At 39.1% G+C, this 25,031-nt stretch overlaps 1 protein-coding gene across 6 annotated transcripts in view; it reads right to left on the bottom strand.

Moving 5' to 3' along the window:
- Positions 1-25,031, bottom strand: part of bbg (big bang) — a 102,938-nt gene that overhangs the window by 1,920 nt on the left and 75,987 nt on the right. For 4 of the 6 annotated variants that reach the window (XM_017078817.4, XM_065864995.2, XM_017078819.3 and 1 more), the window contains one exon: positions 55-2,492. In XM_017078817.4, coding sequence (XP_016934306.3) covers positions 55-2,492 — 2,438 coding nt within the window. Of the gene's footprint in view, positions 1-54; positions 2,493-12,413; positions 12,870-12,992; positions 13,123-25,031 lie in introns of those variants that run through there. The other 2 variants (XM_036816200.3, XM_070995635.1) reach the window with 2 other exon arrangements.

Raw genomic sequence — 25,031 nt, 5'->3', positions numbered from 1 at the left:
GAATATAGAAGGACATTAATAAGAGGTAAACAACCATTAAATATGATAACCCACCGTGATTTCCTTAGCCTCGTAATCAGAACCGCCGGCCAGGGTGATGCCGATGCTGCTTTCGGGATTATCCCTCTGCAGGACAATGATGAACGCCTCGGGAGTCTTAAGAGGAGGATCGGCCTCCTCGACAATCTGCTGGACATCCTGGGCGGTGATCAAACTCTGGTTGCTGCCCAGCGACGAGAAGCTGCCGAATTCGGTGGCCGTCTCCTGGGTGGTGCTCACATTTTGGGTGGTTGAACTCACGCCCGAGGAACTGGAGGCCAGGGAGTCCAGCGAGGAGAATCGCTCGTGGTGTGGCTTTTGGGCGATCTTGTGGATCACTGGCGAGTGGTTCTGGGATTGGGTTTGAGCCTGAGCCGCAGCACTCCTCTCGAACTTCTCTCTCAATTCGGCGGTGGTCTGCTGCTTTAGGGGTTCCCTCTTCGGAGAGGGCAGCACCATGGGCAGGAGAACCATAGGCTTGACCGGCTCCACCTTGACCTTGGCGAGCTGCTGGCTGGGATCTCCCTTGAAGCTGGCCTTGCGCTCCTCATCTATGAACATGGCACTAATCTTGGCCGGCGTATCTGATCTCCGGCTGCTGTCGTCCGTATCCGAGGTTAGTTCCACATAGGCAGCCACATTGATCAGCTTGTCCACCACTAGTTGTTTGCCCAACTGGATCTGTTGCTGCTGGAGTTTGTAGCTGGAGGTGGGTTTCATCCGACGATTGGCCAGGGAGCAGGCTTCGCCATCGGTGCTGTCATTGTCCTCCTCCTGACCACGACTCTTGGCACTGCGGCACTTGGCCGAAGCCAGGATGCTCTTACGACTGGACAGGACTACGGGTTCGCCATTGATCACCTGGCTTTTGAGCACCCTGCGGGTTAGGTCCACAGCTGGTGTGCTGCCCAGGGAACTGCAGCTGGCCTGGGAGCCGGCAGAAGATCCGGATGTTAGAGTAGAGGTGTTGGAACTGGCTATCGAAGTGTTGGTCTCCGAACTCAGGGTTCTGGTAAGGGCGAATTTCTCCGGGGGAGTGGCCACCCTGGCCGTGTGCGAGAACACCGAGTCCGTGTCACTCTCCTGATCCAGCGGAGGCGGTGGTGGCGGCATCATCATGATCCTAGGCTGCAGTGGAGTCAGCGATGTCCTGGGCGGTTTGGCTGGCGGCTGGGAGAGCTGCTGCTCCAGGGGTCTCCTCTGGTTGGTGGTGAAGATGCTGCGATAGCTACTTCCTGCTGTTCCTGCACCTACTTGGTTACTCCTACTGCGATGGCTCTCACCCAGACCACTGTCCGTGCTATCCTCTCCGCTGGCTGCCTTCACCTGGCTCTTGATCTCCGGCAAGTCCAGGATGGGTTCCAGCAGCTGGGGTCGCTCGGGGATCACCAGACCTCGCAGCTTGGACAAACTCCTCCGCCGCTGCTCTAGTATATTGGTTATAGCTGCCTTGCGATTGGCCGCCTCGCCTCCCTCGCCCGAAAAGCTGATTCTTCTCTCCACACCCGAAGAATACGATCCTCCGTGGCTTCTTCGAGGCAAGGAGGCGTAGCTCTGGGTGGGCGTGGCCGTGTTCAGGGAATACATAGAATCCGCCACATGCAATTGGGGCAGCTGCTTGGCCAACTGATATTGACGCTGAACATCATTGAGGTTCTCCACACTCATTGCTCGGGTTTTCAGTGAAGGAGCCGTGGATGTGGAGCAGCTATCGAGCAGATTCTCACTGCTCCTGTTTAGGGGTTTTCGGGAAAAAGAGCTGGTTATAGGGGCTGTGGCCGGAGCCGGCGGTATGGCATCCAGTTCGTTGTTGGACGAGAACATGGCAATCTTATCGCGCACCGACTTCTCGGACTTTTCATCCTTCCTCCAATCGCTGGGCTTTCGTGGTGTACCACCACTCAGGGATCTCTGATAGTCTCGGTTCAAACTGGGTGCCGCCTCAACGTTTATAACCAAATCCTGGCGGTACACCTTGCGGGGAACTGTGGCCGGTGGTCCCGTTTTGGGCAGTGGTGGTGCAGAGGTCTCCTCCTTGCCCCCGTTCTGCACCTCGTAGCTCAACTCGGTGGTGACCTTCAGGGGGTGGCTGTGCATGATCAGTGGCTCGCTGAAGTTGGGCGGAAACTCATGGCCGTCGGGCGGCAGGCGGGAGTATGTGGGTGGTGAGGCGTAGCTCAGGTAATCCTGCACCAGCAGCTGTTTCGTGGTGGTCGCCTGGTGCAGGTGGTGCGTCGCTGTGGTTGTTGTCGTGGCCGTTGCTGTGGTGCTGCTCAGCAGCTCCATTTTGCCGGGGTTCGGTGGTGCAGCAGGTTTGCTACTGGTTGCCACCTCAGTGGTTGTCTTCTTGTTGCTGCTGCTGGTTGTTAAAATTGCTGCCGGGATGTTGCTACTAGCTTGGATGCTGCTGATGTTGACAATGTTGCTGTGGTGGCTGCCGAGGGTACCAAGATCTGCAAAATGGGTGGGGTTTTGGTTAGTCACACATAAAACACTAGGAGAAAACATAAGGATACACTAGGGGAGGTCAAGCTAGGGTCACAAATATTACTTTATAAATGGTAATATGAGTTACTAAAATAATAAGTTCGAAAATCTTTAGATAAAGAGGTACCAACATTATAGTTTTAAAATTTCGATAGGACTTTAAACACAATATTTAATAAAAAAATAACAAGTAATTTATTTTATTATTCTAATAAGCAATAAACTTTTAAAAAAAATATTTAAAATATTTATTTATGTTAGATAGTATTGGGTCTGCATCTTATTAGGGGATTTTAGGTTTATGGTAAGTTTCGAGAATCATTATCAAGTAAGTTAAGTGCAGAATATTTTTGAGCTTGAGTTTAGAATACATCTTTCGGATACATAAATTTCCCACATATCTTTCGGTTATATGTAATAGGAATTGGAGTAGCAAGCTGTTGGATAATCGAAAAAAAACACAGAAAAAGTAAACGTATTAAAAATCTATTTCACAGGCAATTTCCACCAGACACAAAATCATTTAAATAATGGTCTATTAGTTGGCGGGGGAGAGCTCCGTTACAAAACTTAAATAATTATCCATCCATCCATCCAACTTTCGCTCCCAGCCAGCCCAAAGCCCTTAAATAGTTGTCATTATGCGCTAACCGGAGACGAGGAAAACAAAAGCGAATCTTACGGATGCGATCCCAGCAATTAAAAACCGCAACAATAACAAGAAAAATTGGTTAAATGCTGCGGTTGACAGAAGCGTTTCTAAAAATCGCACAAAACGAAAGAGAAGGTCCAAAAAGGCGGAGACAACCACATTTTGGCCAAACAAATTATACGCGAAGAAAACAAAACTTAGAAAACGAAAATAAAAACAAAAGGGTTTTCTCAAAAAGCGAAAGTATCTAAAAGAATGGATGGCGATTCCCTCAAGCGAAGAGTTGACAAAAACCTTTATGCAAAAAACTAACGAAATTCTGCTGCCTCATTTTTCGGGGGAGTTTCGATTACTAATTTCTATTTAGATAATTTATGGCTTATGCGGAAAGAGTTTCTAATGTCAGCATTTAATTTTAAGCTCTTCAACTAAATTGAACTCGTCATAAATGGCAATATGGGCAGGCGGGGGAATGCTTCTTTGGACTTGTAACAATTTGCATAATTAATTGAACAAAACGAGGCTAAATTTCATTAAAATGGAAAACGCTGCGTGGATTTTTTCCACTTTATCTCTCACTCTTTCTGCCTTTTGGCCACACACACAAAATGTTAATGAACTTTTGCAAATGTAAAGTTCGCAAAAAAATACAAAAAAAAGAGAAGAGTAGCGAAAATAAAAAATACAGAAGAATTGTTTAATGAAAAGAAAGGCAACAAAAAATCATGTTTGCATGTGCCGAAACCAAAAAATGGTTAAAACCGAAGAAGTGCGTGAAAAATTGCAAAATGTAAAGTCAAGGGCCTACGAAAGAACTTTGACCTTGGCTATAAGAGGAAGATTCGGATGGTCTGCGAAGGTGGAGGAATTCGTCATGATTATTTTCCATATAATGGACGGGATCGTTTTTTAAGTGCTATTTTTTATAAGTTAGCTTTACATTCCCATACCAATTTTCGCAGACTTCTTAGACTTTCGGGTATTTTTTGTTAATGGACAATCACTTTTCCTGTTGCTCAGTTCTCACACGACTGTTGGTAACCGAAAAATAAATATTAACTCATCGAACTGTTTGCCCAATGAGCCATATCGACGCCATATCCCTACGACTGAGTCAGACTAGTAACCTACGTCATTCGATGACGGAACTGCAAAACATCCAACTCACCTGTATTATATCACCCAATTACATATATTTTCCATTCAATTCAGCTACCAACAATATAGATGATAAACCATTGAGGCACCCGAATAATAATTGTAATTATTTATCGAAGCAATCTTCCAAAAAAATAAAGTTCATTGTCTGTTCCCCAGAGGAGGCTTAATTAATCAAATTAGGCAAGAAAATTTTCGAGCCTCGCATTTTCGTAGCGGAGTGTGTTGTCAAGCGATTAATCTTCGCCTAGCAAGTGTAACATGAGTGGAGCGGTTGGTATTTATGAATATTTGAATACCCAAAAACTCGCTGCTTGTCGAGTGTTAATCGAATCAACTTTAAACCGGGGTTAAAGTTCGATCTTTGGCATATTTTTCGTAATTTTTATTTAACCAATTTTTTTTTTGGCCATTGGGCAAAGCACTTCTAAATAAGATTTCATAATTATACCGTTATATATTTCCTGTCTTTTTCAGAGGTTTAACTATATTTCACATTAGCACCCGCTGAGAGGTGATCTCTTTGGGTCTGGGAGTTGGATTTAATTGTAATTTTCAGGGGGTCTCCAAAATCCACGGGGGTCGAGAGCAAGCGAGTCTGTGTGAAAGGTTGTTGATACGGTATTCTTATAATGAGTGTTGCCAATTTTAGATTGGGCCTTAAAAAAAAGGAAAGAAGAGATTGTGTGGAAGGGTAATTTCAAAATTAATTCTTTTTGGGGAGTCGTTGGTGCCGAAATGTGATCTCTGTGCAGATTGGGATTGATTTAATTGATTGCTTATGCAGGGATTAGCTTTCTGATCCGGTTTAGTAAAACAATGCACATTATAAGATAACCTGTTTTAAAATTACCAATTGTGTTTAATTGAACACATTTAATGACTTCCTTTCGTCAACTTTTTCCCCATCTATTGATCGATTTTAGCTCTTGGAAAACAAGTAGCTTCAAAGACCAATCAAATTCCCAGCTCTTCGCAAATAATCCATTGCATTGGCGTGCTTCAATATCATTTAGTTCTCGGTACTTGACAATTTGAATTAAACCTCTTCGGCTTCTTTGGTTCTTACCCCATTTAATTCACCTGGTCTTTCATCAAAGTTGTCTCAAGCATTTCCGTGCCACGAAACATGCCAAAGTGTCGTCTTTAATTAGAAGTGAAACCGAAGAAAATAGAAGACTGGAAAATGCAGAAATGGAAGACAAAGCTGCTGAAGAAGAAGCCGCCAGCCAATGTCAAGTTCTTTGGAAAAGCTCGCAATGGCATAACTGCTGTTTTTCCTATAATAACTTCCGCTATGCGACGGAGCTCCCAGAGCGCCACCTACAGTTGATAATTATAAATTGCCCTTTTCCCGGGCGAAAGATTTTCCCACAGAACCGATGAAAATCCTGTAACAAATTGCTCGCATTTAGCGAACAAAGTGCTGCCTTCTTAGGCTCCCTCTTCCAGATTTTTTCCACATTTTTCTCTGCCCTTTTTTTTGCGGTGGGAAAATCTGAGCTTGGTGATTTGGCGCGTAGCTAAATAATTGAAATTAATATTTTCTGTTGAATTTTAATGCTTTTCAACAAATTTCTTTAAAATGAAAACAGTTTATCGCGTTTGCCTTTTTGTTTCGCACCGCCGTCGGTCTTCTTTTGACGTTCCAAATTGGCGGTGGGGGCAAAGAGGGGTTAAGAAATGCGTAGATTGGTAGCCCGCAGAATTCTTTCCACTTGGGCAGCCCCATTCTGCGGTCGCTTCTTCTGATTCCTCTCCTTCTTTTTATCCCAATCGCAATTTTCTGAAGTGGTGGAAAAAAAAATTGTATTTCCCAACTAGCGAGCTCCGCATATTTCGATTTAATTATTTTATTAAAGTCTCTCGGGCATAATGTGCAATTATTTAAAGTGTGTTCGATGCTGAAATGACGGATTGCCGATTGACGGATGGCCCAAGGTGGTATTATTATCTAATGGCATTTAATGATCTCTCTCCACTGCAATCTGTTTGCATAATTCCCATCAGCTGATTGACGACTCTGCTCGACTTATGTGTGTGCCAAAAATAAACTTCAAGTTTGCCTTGGATTCTTCCAACTTTTTTTACGCATTTTTTACCTGTGCCCTCCATCTCGTCACATCTGGTTCTCAAAATTGTTTTGTCATAAGAGCGGCACCAACGGCAACAAGGGTTAAGAGGAATGCAGAGTGGCAACAGCTGCTCGGGTTGTAACCAGTTAGAACGGCGGTCGGTATACGGTTTATTAAGCGTAAAATGGATAAGGGTAAGGAGAGGCCGAAGGATATGGTCGACTGCAGGAATACCTTGTTTTTAAGTCAAAAATTGTTATTTCAGGTCCCAAGAATACAGTTGCCAAAAGGCGAATTAATGATATTAGTTTTATCATTGAAGAAAAATGTCATGATCTTAATAGAAACTTTATAAACACAGTATTTAACTCAAATGTAGATACTATCAATATTAAAATATTACAATAATGTGCATGGAAAACCATGAAAAGTAACATAGTAGCTAAGGAGATTTAAATGAGATCAATAAATTGTATTGTAGTTATGCCAATCTATTATCATAGGATGATCAAATATTAATATACTATATACTACCGCAGTATTTCTGGACTTCCTTCTTATTGGTTTAATTTTCTAGAGTATTACTTCTTTTTTAACTTCTTTGTTCATATTCTTAGTTTATTTCTTTTGATATCAAAGAGTTTCATATTTTTTCAACCCGTATACCCCTTAATACCCTTAAAACCCCACGGATACCTTTATCACATGGTTGTAGGGCAACTTAAGAAATGCGCATGCCATTTCTTTATTTAATAAAGACCAACAGCATGTGCAAGATGGCCAAGAAGGAGCAGAAGGCAAAAACCGCTGCTCAAGAGCCGGCCCAAACCCCCGCTCATTCTTCTTAACCCCTAAGTGCCCCGCCCCCGCCCTTTTCGCACCTTGCTGCCGTTTTGCATTTAATGTGTCATGCTACGATGCAGTTGCTGCTGCTGTTGCATATGTTGCCGTTGCTGCTGTTGCATATGTTGCAGTTGCAACTTGCAACTTATGCTGCTGTTGTCGTTATGTGGCAAGCGCCAAGTGTTGCAAGCAATGGGAGAAAGAGAAAGAGCGAGAGAGAGAGTGGGAGAGGGCGAGCTGGAAAAACTACTGCAGAGGAGGGAAATGTGTGTTGCCAAGAAAAATGTGCGCTTAAATTGCAGCCGAGAAAGGTGAGGAAAAGCAGGGGGAGAAGAGGAAGGTGGGTGGGGGGACAGGTGGCAGAGGGAGATGAAGTGTGTGCCGTTGCATAAATATCGAGCTAAAGTGCCACAAAAGAGGGGCGGGGTTGGGGGCAGTCACCGTCTGAGGTCGGATCGCAGCTGCCACACACGAAGAACGCTCATGCAAAGCCATCTACAGTGGAATAACCTTAACACACATTTTCAAATTACCCTATTTGAAACTCTAAGAAAATATCTGGGAAAGTTCTTAATGAATAAAATAAATCCCTATTTATTTTTAGGAACCTCTTTAGAGATTGTAAGACTACCAAAACTTTGGAAACATTCTTGTGAACAAAAACAGGTTTAGAAAAAACCGAAGAAGGTTTATATGTAAAGCATATACATCATTTTAAAAGTTGTAGAAGTTAATAGCCACTTGGCTATGGAATTTAGTTACTTCATTTTTTATGTAATAATTAAATAAAGTGCTTTTCAACACAGCAAGTACATTTAAGTATTACTTCGTAATGTTTTCCGGTTTTCTAAAATGAAATAATGCCAGTTATTGTTAATAATATTTTAAGCCAAAAAAGTCCAAACAAAATATGATATCATATGTATATGCATTTTGTATATCTATAGACTTATGTTCCCTTTAGGATAGCTTCACTGTGGCTCACACACACAGCATATATTGAGAGCCGGCGGTGACTCTTTTCGAGAAGCTCGCGGCAAACTTGACTTAAACGCATTTTTTGTTGTTGTTATTGCTGTTTCTTGCGCTGTTGTTCCTCATTTCGCAGCGAAGGCCTCCAGGTGCGTAGAAAAAGGGGTTGGGGAAAGGGGGCCAACGAATGTGTGGCAAGAACGTTATGAATTATTTGATAGTTGGGTATATTTCAGATTTGAACACGGAATGTATGCTTGCACACGAGCACATGGGGAAAACAATTTATGCACGACAGGCTTAGAGAAAATAATGGAAAAAGGTAATGTGGTGGAAAGCTCTATTTATGATCGGGTTGAAAACAACAAAGAACACTACAAGACTTAAACTTTAGGATTGAGAAATATATATTTATTTTTTTACTCATTAAAAATTATGTAAAGGTTGTGCAATATAATCTTTTCCCGCAGACATAGAAAACTGCAAGTGATTAAAAATAAACCATCTAGGCCTATATAGTTCCCAGAAACTAACTTTGCTTTTCCACAAAGCTCCCCCACATCCGTGAAGATAATTTCCCCGGAATTATACGATCAGCAGTCTAACGAAAAAATGCATTCCCCCCATAAATTATTCAGACTCCAAGCTTCGCCTTATTTTGTTTTCAAAATCTTTTTGCGTATAAACAAATAAATCTTTGTGCAGTTAAAAAGTAATTTAAATAAGACCGAGATCTAAAAACAAAGCTAAGGCCGAAAAAGCTAATTAAAATAATACCAAGAAATTACGGAAGCAACTAATTGGCTTCAGTGGAGATTACTGGGCTTCTCTTTATTTTATATTTTCTGCTATAATTTTGTCGAGTGTGACATTTGTGGAGCTGTCCGATGTTTGTGGTGCTTATATAACCCGGATAGTCGGGATGTTATTTTTTTTATTTTATGGGACTGCCGGCTTAGATGATGATGATGAGTTGGTACTTTTAATAACCCCGACTTGAGAATGCTTTGAATATGTCAAGAACCGTAGCGGCGGCCAGAACTTTTGATCTCCGCGCCGAGTGGAGTTAATTTGTGTGTGTTTTGGCATTTCAGATATGGTGGAAATGCAATCGGCACAATTAAATGTTTTGCACAGCCCCAGAAGAAGAATGGCAACATGGGTTAATTACTTGTACCCCAGAGAAAGGCACGCTCCGCTGCACATTTTAAGTGGAAGCCCAGGCACAAAAGGTTCAAAACTATTAAAAGTGTTTCTGTTTTCTGGTTCTGAGTCTCAGTATGTTTCTGTTTCGGTTTCTGTCCCTGTTCCAGTATCTTATTCTTTATCTGTATCTGTATCTCTCTCTGCGTTTCTTCTGCGAGGAGGAGTGCACTCGATTGTGGCATGAACTGAACCTGCCACCTGTCGGAGTTCTGGGCCCTGACTTTTTGTCTGGGGTGCGATCTTTATCGGGGCAGGGCCCGTCACCTGAAGCTCGACTCTGAGGATTTCCAAGCGAGTGAACAGAAAATTTCGAAAAGTAACGAACTAGAAGTTTAGAGACCCGTGCATTGTTTTCTTATCAATTAAAGCGTGACCTTTGTTGTGGTTTTATCTGAATCACTTGGGAAATTAGTTCGGCCAGAAATTCAAGGCGGGCTCCTTTATGGTCTAATTAGTTGGAGAAATCTTCTCGGCTATCCGTAAGCGATGACAGCCCATTTCGGTTGCTCAGTGATCACTGCCAATAAATTGTGGCTTATCGCTGAAAAGGTTTGATAATGGTTATGACACCATAACAATATCAATTAGGTAATCAAGCGGAAAATATCTATGAGCTTCGCAGCGGGATCGAAGAAGCAACAACCTCTAATTGAGTCAGAAATCATTTTTAGCTCCCCCAGTAAATAATATTGTGGACAACAATTGAATTTACAACAGTTGGATTCCTCTTTTATTGGCATCCCGCACAAAGATACTGTGTCGACAGGTGTCCGAAATATTTGTATACCTTTCGATTATTCAAGTGTCTTTGAATTCGTTTCTTGTCTGGTGGCAATAAAAGCAAAGTTTGTCATTAACAAGAGGGGGAAGTGAGCAGCGCAATCGTAATGGAAATACCGAGCTTGTAAAAGTATCTGACGGATACCGAAAGCGTCAGTCAAACCAGACAAGTGTTACAAGCGAAGGCGAAACGTCCACGAAAAGAATGATAACAAGTGGCAAGGTACACAAAAATATCGGATGGAAATACAATATGGCCAAAGGGAAATCAAGCTACAAATTCGAGGGCTTCAATTCAAGTGAAAATGGAAGTATATGAATGAACGAACTCGATAAATATATGACATATTATGTTTCAATACCATTTTATTTCGCTAAGGTCATGGGAAATCAGAATCAGAATTCGATAATATTTTTCACCAAATAAAAATATTTATCCATCTGTTATACATACATTCTTTATTCCCATAAAATCACCCTTTAATGCTATCCCTCAAGAGTTATATTTATTGTACGCCCGTTCCACATGCTCCACATTTCTTCACATCGAAATATTTATCTGAGGGCATATCATGTCCAGACCTTTGATGTGTTACCGATTTCGTTACGGATCCGTTTTCTTGACTCTTTAAAAATGCCAGACACAAAATGCCCCAGAAAGAAATGCAAAAGTTGTATAAGAAACGGCAAAAAAACCCAAAAATAAATTCAAGTAAACCTTATAAAACGATCTCAATTGGTTCGCTTTTTGGAGCTTTGGAATTTCCCCCTTTTCGCTCGCCCCTTTTACCAAATTCTCTTTAATGCGAAATTCGCAATTTTCGTTGACATTTGCAAATTCTTGTCACAAAAAGCGAAAAATTTGTTTCAAGCGAATTTCAACTATTCAGCTGCGGCCTCTTTTTCGCTTTAAATTTTTGGATTTTATGACCGGACTGCTGGAGTTGCATTTAAAAGGAGGCGATCCCCCCTCCCCGACGTCTGTGTTTTTTATGTAAAAAATTGAATGAAAGCTGGCCAACGATGACAGACAGCCAAGTAGGTGAGCTCGAGTTTGAGTCGAGTGTTTATGGTGCATTTGACACAGCAAATTCGCTGGCAAATCGCATCAAATATTTATGTTAATTCCCCCCTCATAATCCCCTTCACGCCGATTTAAACGAAAGTAGTTCAATTCGCTGGCAAAAATGTTTGTCCATGGCATACAAATTGTCTCTGAGCTCTTTGTCAAAGAACTTTTACTGGCCGGTGAAGGAAATGTGTCACAAATGAGCAGGAAAAGAGAAGGTGAGAAGAAAGGGGAGAAATGGGGGACGGAGAAGGCCAAGAGATCACTGGAGAATGACAGGGCGAATTTCCAGCCTCACTCAAAGGGACACAGAGAAAAAATCACTAGCCCTAACATTTTTTAAAGAAATTAATATTAAAGAATGGATTCATTCATTAAAGGATACCGCAGTTAACAAAGATTTTTTTCTCATTTTTAAAATATTTTATGAAATATTTTCAATGAGAAAAATATATATATTTAGACATGTTTTGCTAATACTTTTCTCCCTGTGTTTGTCTTGGCTGGCTAAGTGTGAAAGGTTGTGTTTGTCATCATCACGCTCGCTAACAAAGTAAATTGGAGTAGAAACCAAGTTAGTGGGTTGCCACTGATGAGGAAAAGGGGGAAATGAATTTTCGCATCAAGGGAAATCGTTTTCGCCAACAATGGAAAGAGGGAATAAGCCCACTGATCCAAGGAAGAGTTCAATTGAAGCAAAATTAGTGAGAGAAAATGCAATTTGGCCAAAGGCGTAGACAATGTAAGTACGTACAGATATAGTGGAAAAAAGAAACTTTGAATTTTTCAAGATTTAAAATATTCCTGAATTGAAAATTCTTTTGTATCCCAGATAGTGAATGTAATTCTACATGTTTTTAGTTTATACACAACATATTACGGAACCATTCCCAGTTGTAAGACCATTCTTTTCCATATGTATTACAAACTCTTCTCGGGTTTCTGAACACTTTTACGCTTCATTCGCTTTGCGAACATTTCACTTTGAATTTTTTCCATTAAGCATCGTTCATTCACCAGAGATCAAATGATAAAGAACTTCCTGAATTATTTCCACTCGAACATCGATCTTTCACTGATGGAATTCCCCAGTCAGATTCCAACTCTCTTTTCCTCACTCCCCATCACTTACCTGCCTTTCTCTCTAACCGCTGATCCGCTTTGAGCACTTTCGTTTTTGCATCGATTCCACAGACATATTTAAGAATTTTTTGTTAAAATATTTAAACAGTTTGCTTTTTGTTTTGCACTCGAGCTTTACTCTTTTTATCTTTATTTATGGGCCATATTTTAGCTGAAAATTGGCTTACGTCTCGTTTTGTCTTGCTGTTTAACGGTTATCAGCGTTTTTTTCCCAAACTGAAAAATTTGTTATGTTAATTTGTTGTATTATTATGTGCGTTTGAGGGAAATTTCACTTTTGCGGCGCTTGTTGCCAAACTGGCAATCATAAACAATCACGGACAATTTGCATTGCCTGCAATTAATTGTTGCGCTCGAATGCGCGCTCAAAAGTGAAACGGAAATGCCCGAAAATGGAAATCAGAAATCAAATATGCGAAATGTAAACAGTTTGCGAATTGCAATTAATATAACGTTCGATTTCGACTCGAGCGTTACGTTACATTAATTATGGCGCAACGTGAATGAACTTGGCCAAAAAGGCAAACTGCACCGCAGTTTTAATTTGCGCGAACAGAACGAAACTCACTTCACGGTCAGCTAACGAAACTTTACGAAGGCGTGGGATCACCTGAGATCGGGGTGGTTGGTATCTATACCCTATAAGCACCCTCCAAAAACCGTAGTGCACGCGAAGATCGCTGAAAGCGAACTGATCGCGCACTCGAGCTTGAGACCTCTGCGCAGCTATAGCCGCTCTGGTGCTACTTCGTGTCTTCGGGGCCCCCACGAAGAAAGCCGAAGAGAGCCGCCAAACGACCAGCTGATCGCACAACCGAACTGCAGCTCAGTCTTCGCCGCTCTCTGCTTGCAATTCTTCTGGCCTGCGTTTTTGGTGGGGGTTTTTAATTGTCTGGGCGTCGAGCGATCGTATCAGGGGCTTAACTTCATTATGATCACCATGTGGCTGAGCCTTCCTCTTCTGTTTACAAGTCGATGACAAATTTTTGATAAGAATTTTCGGAAAGAATCTGATTTAATTAATTTGAATGAGAAAACGGCCAGTGTAATATGATACGTAGGACAACAAAGGGGTTAAATCATACTATTTAATTATATAACTTAATTTTCATTATAAAAAGATTGGTTCAAAATTTATTAATGTTGTTTAAATATTGCAATCTAACATTTTTCTATTGTTTTCTATGTCTCGGGGAAAGTCTAACTTTTTCCCCTCGTTACTTTTTAAATTGCCAAACGACAGGCGGCGCTTCAAAGCGTTATTTATGGGTGGAACAAATTGTGAAAGAATCAGTGGGAAATATTTGCGTTTTCTTGCCATATTTAAATTAATTTACGACTTTAATATATTTCTATGTCTGTGTAACGATTGAGTCAATTGTTTTGTTTTTAATTTAGAAATTTCCCTGGAAATGGGTGGGTCAGAATGAATGGTAGTAACCTTGAAGGAAAGAAAGATGTATACCCTAATGTCTGGACTAAACAAACAACAACCCCATGATTAATCCGATAAGCAACAAATATTAAGCATATCATGCTTTTATTGTTATCATTTTAGGCATAAGACTAGAGAACCGTGGGAATTATCTTTACCAAAATCATTTTTTTAACCTTGCGAACGGTAAGAACGCAGAAAACATTCTATTACAAATGTATTTCCTAACAACCTCACGTAACTCGGTCGAAAATAAATCGATTAGCTGGCGAAAACTTCTCCACGCTTATTTAAAGCCTGCTCTATCGTATTTTTTCGCTTTCAGTTGGCTAATCCCACAAATTCTGTCAATTATCAATCCTTATAGCTTGTTATAGCACACGTTTCTTTCCCAACCCTATGCTCCCCACATTTTATTGCCCAAATCGAGTCAGACAATTGCCAAAAACTTTTAATTCCAATCGAAGTTCGTGTGGTTTTTTATTTTTTCGCCCCACTCCGACCACGAAATTCTAGATATTGTTTAAATTGGCCGACCCGACGTACTTTAAGTGCCAAAAAGAACAGCAAAATGGAAATAAAAAACAGCTCCAATTGCCTTTCGAGGTGTTTCATGTTGTTTTGGACACGCTCCACGCTCTCTTGGCCAGTGGTAATTTTTAATTTGATGATTAATCGATAACCGTCGGCGACTCCGGGCTATTGTACTGGTCCGAAGAAACTGGGGGAAAACAATCAAAGAGATCCAACCAGCCCCAAACTCGTGGTGATTGCATGTGATTAGAATTTTTAATAAGCCATCTCCAAAGACTCGAGCTCGAGCTCGGGATCAACAATTTTTCTACAGTCCCGCTGCCCACACAAAATTCTCGGATAAAGATCTCTTTAAGCATTTGGGATCGCTCAATGGTTGATGATCATGAATGTGATGCTCGGTTGGGGGCCGAGCATTTTCACCCGCTATAGGAAACGAGAAAAACCGAAAGTACGTTGGAAACTTTCACTTGGGTTCCTACAGAATATTGCATAATAGCATCTCGACCTTTGGCTAATCATCATACGCAGTGAAAAACTTTCTATCCCACCATGAGAAAAAATACAGAGTTTCTCGCCCAGAGAATTCTAGCATTCCCAATTGTCATTTATCATTTTAAAGATTTTTTTGTATCTTTGAGTTATGTTTTTCATTTGATTTTGTGATTGACGCCTGAAATGGAAACCAAATGTGGCCTCATCCCAAAAAAATGTAGCTTTTTTGTTTGGATTTTATTACTTCGACTAATGAAACAAATGTGTGAAAATGCAAAACAGTTGCAAAAAATCTTTTTTTATCCCACAAGACCTTGGGCTCAATTTTTTGCGACCCTTCAATCAACGAATCAAATCTGGCGCCAGGGCATCGCAGGCAAAACAAATCAATCAAATATGGCAAACATTGTAAAATATGTCGCATGGCCTTCTCCTGCATCATCCCTATCAATTTTTTTCCTCTCAGAAGCTGCGGCGCCAATATATTGCGAATAAAATGCAAATTGCGTCAAAAAGCTTTGGCGGCACAACTTGAAAAGGCAAAAATCATTTTGACATGCGACATCAAGGGAGGAGCTACCATCCCCATAAATTTACATTTACTGGGGGGTTGGCCAAATTTCTTGTGAAACTTGTCAAAGTTTACTATCCAAATTTGAATGCAAAAGTGTCGATTACAACACCGTCGAGTGAATTATTGCATTTTCTAAATTTGTAATATGATTTGTAATGTGTACATAACTTTTTAGTGGGCTTGGTTAAAAAGAAATGTATGTTTTTGGGTCTGTAAATTATAAATGTTTATTTAAATAACTATTTATATTTTTTTAAATATTATATAACTTGTTTATCTATGAGTCCTTATGTTAGATTACTTTTATTTTATTCGGTAATTCAGATTTTTAGATACTGTACTCGAGATTTGTAGATATTAGGTCATCCCATTTGTATTAACGTATCATATATTATTTGTGAAAATTTTTAAAGAGAGTATCCATTTGTTAATAACCTACGTTTCTCCCCATAAATTGTCGGTAATTGATAGCAGATCGCACCCAGTGTGATTTTATTTGCACCTCGATTTAGTTCTCAGAGCTCAAGCTGCAAAAACGAAGTGGAACAGAGAGTGGAACTGAAAAAATAAATAGTCTCACAATGAGCACATTAACCCCATAAGGCCCCGCACTAACAATGCTGCACTTGACAGTTGCATTCGAATTTATGGTTTTGATATTTAAATAAAACAAACCCAAATACGGAATTTCCAACGCAGACAATCTCCTGACCGCAGCGAAAACTTTATATATTTGAGCTCATTAAGATTGCGGACTTTTTTGGGTGGGAGTTATGCGTCGGGTTAGCCATCTAATGGTGGAACTTTTATGGATTAGATTCAAGGCATTCGATTTCCATGATAATCTTCTGTTTTTCCCTATAATAAACATAAACAACCCGCCATCGATCCATAAACATCAATTGAAAAACACTAAAAATCGTTGGAGCATAAAAATTCGCAAGGTTTACGAGGAACTCTGCACGCAAAAAGAGACATTAAAGTCATAGAAATATTAATAAATTGTGCGGACAAAAGCTGGTATAAATTTCAATCAGTTGGGCCAACTAAAAAATGGGCATTACAAATAATTAAATTCAATTTTTTCTACGCTTCCAGTTGAAATGGCCCAAAGGAGTACGAACACAATAAAAACAATATCGACAGCATAATAAACAATAAACATAAATTAGTAAGGCCATAATTGTACCCTAGAAAAGGGTGTTTGGAGTTTGGCTTCAGGTTTGTTGGGGGATTCTAATAAAAAATAATTATTAGACTGGTTTTATTACATCCCTAGGAATTATGGAAAAACATATATAAAGGTGTTTAGTACAGCTTGCTATAATTGTAATTCACAGAATTTAAAGCCCAGTTTGCTATTTATATTTTTCCTCATAACTTATGCCATTGCCATTATTTTTGTTTATTTAATATTTACTCTTAAGAGTAATTAAAGTATTCAATACCGAATAAAATCAGTTTTTTTTAAATTTTTTTGTAGTTCCTCTACTGAAGTTGACCTTTATAGTGCGGACAGCAAGTTGACCAAGTTCACATGGCTGTGATTCTGGCCCGGCTATCATGTATTAGAAAGTAAACACAAAAGTGGATTGGGAATGGATATTTGGGGCTGAAAAAGAAGGCGTGGCCATGGCTAGGACACACCTAAAAAACATCTGTAGATTTAAGTTGTTTCGGGCCCTCAGTCTTGGGCTGGGTTTTATTTTGGCTAAGGGGACCTTTTTGGCCAACAAGTGGCATTTGTTTTGCTTACTTTGGATTGTATTTTTGTTTTTAATTAATTTGACTTGTCGGCAGGGTTTTTACTGCTCCCCCGGCTTATTTTTATTTTCTTTAATTAGTCTGATCGTGTTTCCATAGATTTGATTTTGATGCATTTGACATTTCGCCGGTGCATAGATTGGATTCAATTTCAAATGAAATTGACGCAGTTTGGGTTTGGCTACGTAAAAATATCGTGTGAAATAATCTAACCTGAAATAACACAATTTTTAACCGACAAACACTTATATAATTATTTTAATCAATACACACATAGTTAGCAGGCAAAAAATGTGTCGTATTTATTACTTTTTTGTCTTGTACTACCCAATCAAGCATTTTTTATGGCACCATATTATGTTAATCAAATATTTATCAATCAATCAAAAAACGCCATTGCTTTATTAATAAAATGCCTGTTCTATTAACCGCACAAATTACATCAAAATGATTAATTAAATAATTAAAAAAGGCTTTGCACATAGTTTGCTTATTTTTGCATAATTTAAAGAGTCAAACATGCATAAATATTTGAAAATGAACACTTATTGTATATCAATAGCCAACTATAAAAGTTAATATTGGGTACGAGTAACTATACACAAAATCGGAGATATCTGATGCCGATTAAACAATTGCAAACAAATTTGGTTTTAATAATTGAGTTCTAAATTATATTGGGCTGGGTCCGCCAATCGAACGATTCGAATCGTTTACTGAGAATTTCTTTTTGTTCACCTCTCTTTTCAATTATCTAAATTAAAAAATTCCTCAGCCATGTTTCGCTCACTTCATTTATTTTATATTATTGTGCAGTTTTTTCTTTATAGTTGTTTGCCAATTTGTAACACTCCAGACACACATTTCATGGCAGCTGATTGCTTTTGCCGTTTCCATTTGGCAAGGTCGTCGGCGATGCAAAGATACAGATACTTCGCACACTCGCTGTGCGGAGATACAGATACAGATACTCATGCTCTGGAAACTCTGTTGACAAATGAGCTTGTAAGTCCCAAGTTGTACCGATAGCTCTGGCATTTTATCAATGGATCGTTATCGTTCACAGGTTCAGTCGGGTGTTTAGCAACCTTGGGCTGGGATTAATCACCACCTTTTATGATGAAATTTAATTGACATTCAGTCAGGGTTAATGTCAATGATATTTTTTGTGAATGATTTTCTGTTAGTGATTTGTGACAATCATTGAAGTCAAATTAAGAAGTGCAGCTTATCGTTAAATACGGGCCCTAATTAAACAATAGAGGCATAGTGAAAATTAATGTCCAAAATTTATGTAAATAAAATAAAACAAATTTAATTAACTAATTTCAGGGTAAGATCATTTCATTTCCCAATAAAAACATCAACGATTGCCTCATCGTATTCGATTTTCCCCCATCCATCTCTCCAGAAATGCAAATGCGAATCAATAAATTTTATATTTACTTGTCACTCAACCTGAATCGTGATTAAAGGTGCGAAAAGGTGACGTTTCCCCAACTGATACCCCAAGTAATAAAAACCGAAATTTGCATTTAAATCAAAGCCGAAGTGAAGCCACACACAGCGCCCAACGAAAAGGGTCCCAACCTTTGGGCATCGACAATTTGGAGGCTCATAAATTATATTTTTGCCTAATTTCTAAGCGCCAACATTGCACTCACTCACTTACACATACCATGGCATAAATCATAGTTAGCATAAAAACTACATAATTCACTGAAATGTCAAGATTCGAATGCCGTGAATCCTGCTAAGGTGGTAAAAACGGTAAGGAAAATAAAAAATGGGTAGCCTCTTGGAGGTCTCTCCACGTCACTCAAAGGAAAAGAGTTGGACAGAGGAAAAAAATGTTAGCTTTATATGGAAATTTTAAATCTTTAAATTGCAGATATATAAGAAATGTATTTTTCTGGGAGCTGAAAGACTTCAAAGAAATATTATATAGGTTCAATAATATGTATGTTGTAATTGTGGCTAATATTTTTTCAAGTGCATTGGCAGTTGGAGGTGGTTGATGCCATTGCAGAAACATTTTCACTGGGGCTTTGGCGGGTCACGATTTATCATCATTTGACAAAAAGGGAACAGAGCGAGAGGGCCTTAGATAGAGCGGTAAACGATATTTCTCTGTTCGCCAGTTTTCCCAAATATCCAGTATTTTCCCGTTTTCCATTTGTTGGCTGCTACTCGCGGCGGTCTTTCAAACGGAGTGCAAAGGGAACCAAAAGCCAGGGAAACTCTCTTGTAGCTGCTGACACTTAACGTGTCATTTGAACATTTTATTAGACTTGACAATGAACTTTTGAACTAGAAGGGGGCGGGGGTCGAACCAAAACATTTACATGGCGGGTGGCTGGACCAAAAAAAAAGGCTAATGGAAAAAACGCAACAAGAGCCGAGTCAAGTCTCAACTTTCACATTAATTATTTGATGGAAGAACAGAAGCAGCCGATCAGTGTGGGAAAACCTAAAAAGGAATTTGAACTGTAAAATAATTATGCCCATGGTAAACTACAAGGTTTTAAACTAGAAATTTCCAAAGAAACTCTCTTGGAGGACTATAAATGGGTAAGTTCCATTAATGCTTTTATTCGCAAGATTGGTATTTACCCTGGTATTTATTTTACGTTATTTAAATGCCTTGTTATTTTTGCCCATAGAAAAGGCACACACAATCCAAAATAACTTTCTGTATCCACCTGGAAATACAAAACCACTTCACAGCCCAAATAACCTTTATTTATATCCACTTCATACCCTCTCATCCACTTTACTTGTGGACCCCAGTAGCTCTCCAACCCAATCAGTAGCCAATAGATACACCCACCAATGGGCAAAAACAAAACAAACACTAAATAAAGATCACCCACACTCTACAATCTCGAGTTTTCAGTGAGAACCCGAAACAAGGCCCGTTTAGGCCATTTATCAGGCAAACGTTTACATTTCTATTTGAATTGTTTTTAAATGTTAGCCCCGATGTTGTCGATGCACAGAGAAAAAACCTTTAAACAATAAATTCTGATATTAATATATGTATTTATATGTTTTATTTTGACGAATATAGCAACGATGGATGGACGAAGATGATTAAGGATAACAACATTCTAAAGGAATCTTATACCATACCAAAGGCCATTCAAGTATTAAAATCGCGTTTTTAATATTTATCTAGTTTATTACTTTCTTTTGAATTGCAATGTCGGGTTATGATTAATAGATATATTTGCCAATCCTTACTTTATTTTTGTCACTGCCCTCGGTTCCTCCTACAATTTATTGAGGGCAGAAAACATTTCTCAATGTTCGATGGTCGCTGGGTTTCTTGGCCTTTCCTCGGCTCTCCACTCGGATCGAAATAAATCTTATCAAATTAAGTTGAGACAACAGCTCTCCGCTTGTAAAATCGTAGGCGTGAGTTAGTCGCACCAAATGGAACTACAGAGTGCGAAAGAGACGGGGCGATGCGGTTAGAAAGAGAAGGAAGGAGTGTGGGCGTTTATCTGAGGGCTTGTCGAGGTTTGTTTTGGGTTTTTCCCCTGTTAACTGGGCTTGGGTCTTATTTTGGGATTGGGCAATTGACTTGACCAACTTAAATGTGTTCCCCTGGCAAAATCCAAAAAAAAAGCAAAATAATAAAACACGAAAAAATTGGGCAAATTAATTAAGCCAATTCAACAATTTTGCTTTGCACATGAAATTGCTGGCAAATTAAATTGTTTAAATTTAATTTTCGTTGACGGAACCGAAAACTCTTTTTCAGGAAGAAGGTTGCCAAATACCTTACGCTATTTATCTAACAATTCGATTCACGTTTTGTCGTTATGGAAAATATATACGTATATATTCGATCAGGAAGCAAAGTAAAGGGCTCCAGACATCGTCGCATCTCCAATTACAGTGGTCCACATACCGAGTGGCTCAAAAAAATGTGATGGAAAAAATGTGGAGAAATAATAACCGGCAAGAAAAAAAGGTAGACGGTGAAAAATGAAATGAAATGAAAAGAAAAGAAAAAGTTTTGCCTTGCGGCTGGCAAAAATATTTGACAACAACAACCGAGCCGACTGATCGATCAAATTTCGTCTGCGGGGCAATCGTTGGGAGATCATACGGAACGAAAAGTTTAAGTTAATGGGTTAAGAGTTATTTTGGTCAAATTTGTGACACACTTCGTTGACACGAATTTTTTGTGCCTCTGCGGATTTCACTGGCTTCTTATCGCTTTTGTTTTGTCACAGAAAGAAGAGGATCTTAAGCTGGGTCTTGAGATTTTTGGGACTCAGTAGCAAAATAATATTTTTTTCTTCGGATTTAAAGGTAAAGTAAATATTTTAGATCACAAAATTATAAGAACATCGAAAATTATAAGAATGTACCATAGATTAATTATTATTTCTTCTTAAAATCAGTTAAATTTCAATAAATCTATTATAGGTATTAAAAAAATATAAAGGCTTTTAACTAATACCAGAAGCCACTTGAGTATTATTGATCCGGCTACCAAATTAATGATTTCAAACAATAAACCAATAATAATCCCCAAGTAAATGCTGCTCTTGTTTGTCTAACCCCAGTTAATAAATATTATCAAACAAACTTTGGGTATATCTGCCTCCATAACCACCTAATCTGCATTCACAGATAAATACATCTTGCACCAATTGTGTGCAATAAACCCATCGATAACTTTCTCGATTCGAGTCCAGACAAAACAATTGCAGCCAATTAATTTGTCATAACCGAAAAATCGCCTCAAATCGTTTCTTTCTTCACAATTACGTTGTTATAGCTACCCCGAAAAAAAAGATATCTGGCGAGTGATAACTATGCAAACCACTATTGTCGAACCCCACCCCCTTTTTTTCGTTCAGAGAAAAGTAAGCACCCACAATGCTCAGTTGTCCAACAATTATAAATAACAACAGAAATTATAATGCACAGAGTCTTCAAATCGAATCGAAATGAAAACGAGCTGGCGAACGAGGGAAATGCAACAATTGCAGGGGCCTACGATTTCGAGTCCGACTTTGGACTCGGATTTGAATCGCAGCTACGAAGAGCAAATTGCATAATTATTGCTACAAATGAAGCTGAGAAAGTGGTACCGTTTGAATCGTGATAAAGCGATAATTTTCCCCCTCGCCACCCACCAAAAAAACCAAAAAAAAAAAGACCAATGAAAATGCATTTCACTTTTCAGGTTAACAAACAAAACAAAGCCGACTGTATTATTATGAAATCTCGACAGTCACAATAAAAAAGGAACAACAACAACAAAAGTCGCCCACGCGAAAATAGCCATAAATTCAAAGATGCAATTTTTTCGTTGTATCTTTACCAATATTCAAGTCCGAGTTCAAAGTTTGCGATTCATTTTAAATCATTTTATTTTCACTGTCGACTTGTCTTCTTCTTCGTTTCTTCATCATTGGCTTTTATTGCATTTTCATGCAGCGGAAAAAGTAGGAAACAAATGAGGAAAGTGATACAAACACGAGTTTTGTGGCTACTCATCCTCATAAATGGTGTTTTCAGTTTCGGTTTCATCTCGAATGTGGCTAATCATTGTGGGAGTTCCTGTAGAAAAAAGGGGGAGGCAATCAAAGTTTTGGCTGTCGGAAACTTGTTTGCACTTTTGACAAGCTTTGGGGCAATGAAAGGTAACATGCACCTCACCTCAGGGCTAATTAAAACATATGCCACGCCCCCCAAAAATCAGGGAAGGAAGTTCCAGCCCCCATTGACGTGGGTTATGTGAGCGTAACAGCTTACTCAACATGATGCAATGTTGAATGGCCAAAAGGTTGCCACCTTTTCTTGTTAACAGAATGTTATTTGAGCAATTTGGTACTCAAATAAAGTAAAGAAGTATTCACCTTTTTAACATCTAAATATAGTAGCTCATATATATTTTGCTAAGAAGTTAAGAACCCCATAATGTTAAATCTTTAATTTTCATTTAAGTAGGTGAAATTAAAAATCATTTATATTTACTCTTGATTTTCGAGAGTTTTCTGTTCTTTACACTTATTAAAATATTATGACTGCCAATCTCTACCAAGCAACCGACAAATTGCCATGGAATAAGTTACAAAGTGGCCTCGTGAGGAGTGGCAACTGGAAAAGCTCAAGAGGGATGCCACCGAAAGCGGCTTAAACCGCAGCTTAAGTAGTGGCACATTAATTTGTCCTGCTGCTGCGAAGGTAATTATTTTTTTCCGTGTGAAGGCATTTTCACAGTAGCTGCGCACTTATGAAAAGAGAATCGCCATGGTAATTGTGTTTTTTTTGGTGTTTACCTTCTTTTCGGCTACTGTTTAAAATGCCGCGGGATATGGCCACGGCCAAAAAGGCGAAAAAAGCGTGTTAATCCCGCCCAGCGGTTATTGAGGCAACCCAGTTAAAGCTCCCTCACTCTCAATTTTTTTTCGCTGCCAGTGGCTGGGATTAAGTTTCATTATTTTCAGCTTAATTATTTTACAAGCAAAAATTAAAAAGCAGGGGAAAAAGTTTATAAAATAGCTGGGCCTGTTAACAGCTCCAGATTTTTTTCTGGCAAAACACCCAAGTCTGGATGAAGAAGCTTGGAGAAATAGTTTATATACATTTTGTATCTTTGAGATACTAATTGCATGAGTTCTTAAATAGTTGGTCTGCTGAGTTTTATAAATGTTCTACTCTCTCGCAAATATTTACAAAGTCTTTGATTGATTTATGGACCGTGGTTTTTAATAAGTCCATAATTATGTCTATACTGGAAACAAGGAACCTTAAAAATGAAATAAAAACAGTGAAAGCAAAATAGGAAATATTATTTTTCCTTGTTGTTATATTAAACCATTGTATCATGAGTAAGATATCGCATTCTTCCTTTCAGTGTAAGGACTGATCGAGAGAAGGAGAAAGAGATCGCGGGACTGCGGATCAGAGAAGCCTATAAATAGACAGCGGTTGCTATTCACGAGTGTGTGTACATGCAGGTTCCTTGGAAAAATGCTGTCTAGGACAAGTTGCAAAAATCCCTCAATAGTGTGTGGGTGGGAGAGGAGAAGAATCTGGAGAGGATCGAAGTCGAGCGGGGAATTCGATCCCATGCATCATAGACAGATGCTGTTAAATTGATAGCGTGCTCTCTTCTTTTTTTAGCTGTTGCGTGTCTAGGATTTTTTTGCAAGGCAGCGAAGTGATGAAAAAACTAAGGTGGCCGAATATTTAAGGTGTGGTTTTCTATAAAAAGCAAAGTAACTTGGCTTTTAGAAATGGATCTACTCCGGCCTTTTGGCTATTTTCTTTTTTAACTTACCCCTGTAACGGTTTATTCTAAGCATTTTGGAATGTTATTGTGTAAATTACCTGAAAAGAAATAAAAGAAAATTTTAAATTAAATAAATTTTATTAAAATAAAAGTTTGAAATTAAAATATAAAAATTTTTTTTAAGAAAACTGGAAAATTTGTTACTGTCCTAAAATACTTTATAACATAGTTTAGGATAAAAGAAATTAAGCTGTTTTTACTAGGTTTAATTTGTAAGGCCAATAAATATTTTTCTGACTATCGAAAAATATGCCTCCCACTTGCAGACTTAATCTACAGGAAAACGTCACTTGTAATTTGGATCCACGGAAAATGCCATGGATAAAGGTCTAGGTCGAAGAGTCTGCAGGCGCCCACTTGGACCTAGATTAAGAAATCTTTAAAGGAAGGGGCAGGAGATCGTGGCTAGCACTTCTATACCGATAAGAGAAAATTCCTTTTATTGAGTTCCCTTTTCCACAGCTCTTTTCCTTTGTGTTTGCTG

This window comes from Drosophila suzukii, chromosome 3 (genome assembly GCF_043229965.1).
Source record: "Drosophila suzukii chromosome 3, CBGP_Dsuzu_IsoJpt1.0, whole genome shotgun sequence".
NCBI classification, from domain to species: Eukaryota; Metazoa; Arthropoda; class Insecta; order Diptera; family Drosophilidae; genus Drosophila; species Drosophila suzukii.
Note: the sequence above shows the minus strand (reverse complement) of the source record. Positions and strands in the feature narration are given on the sequence as shown.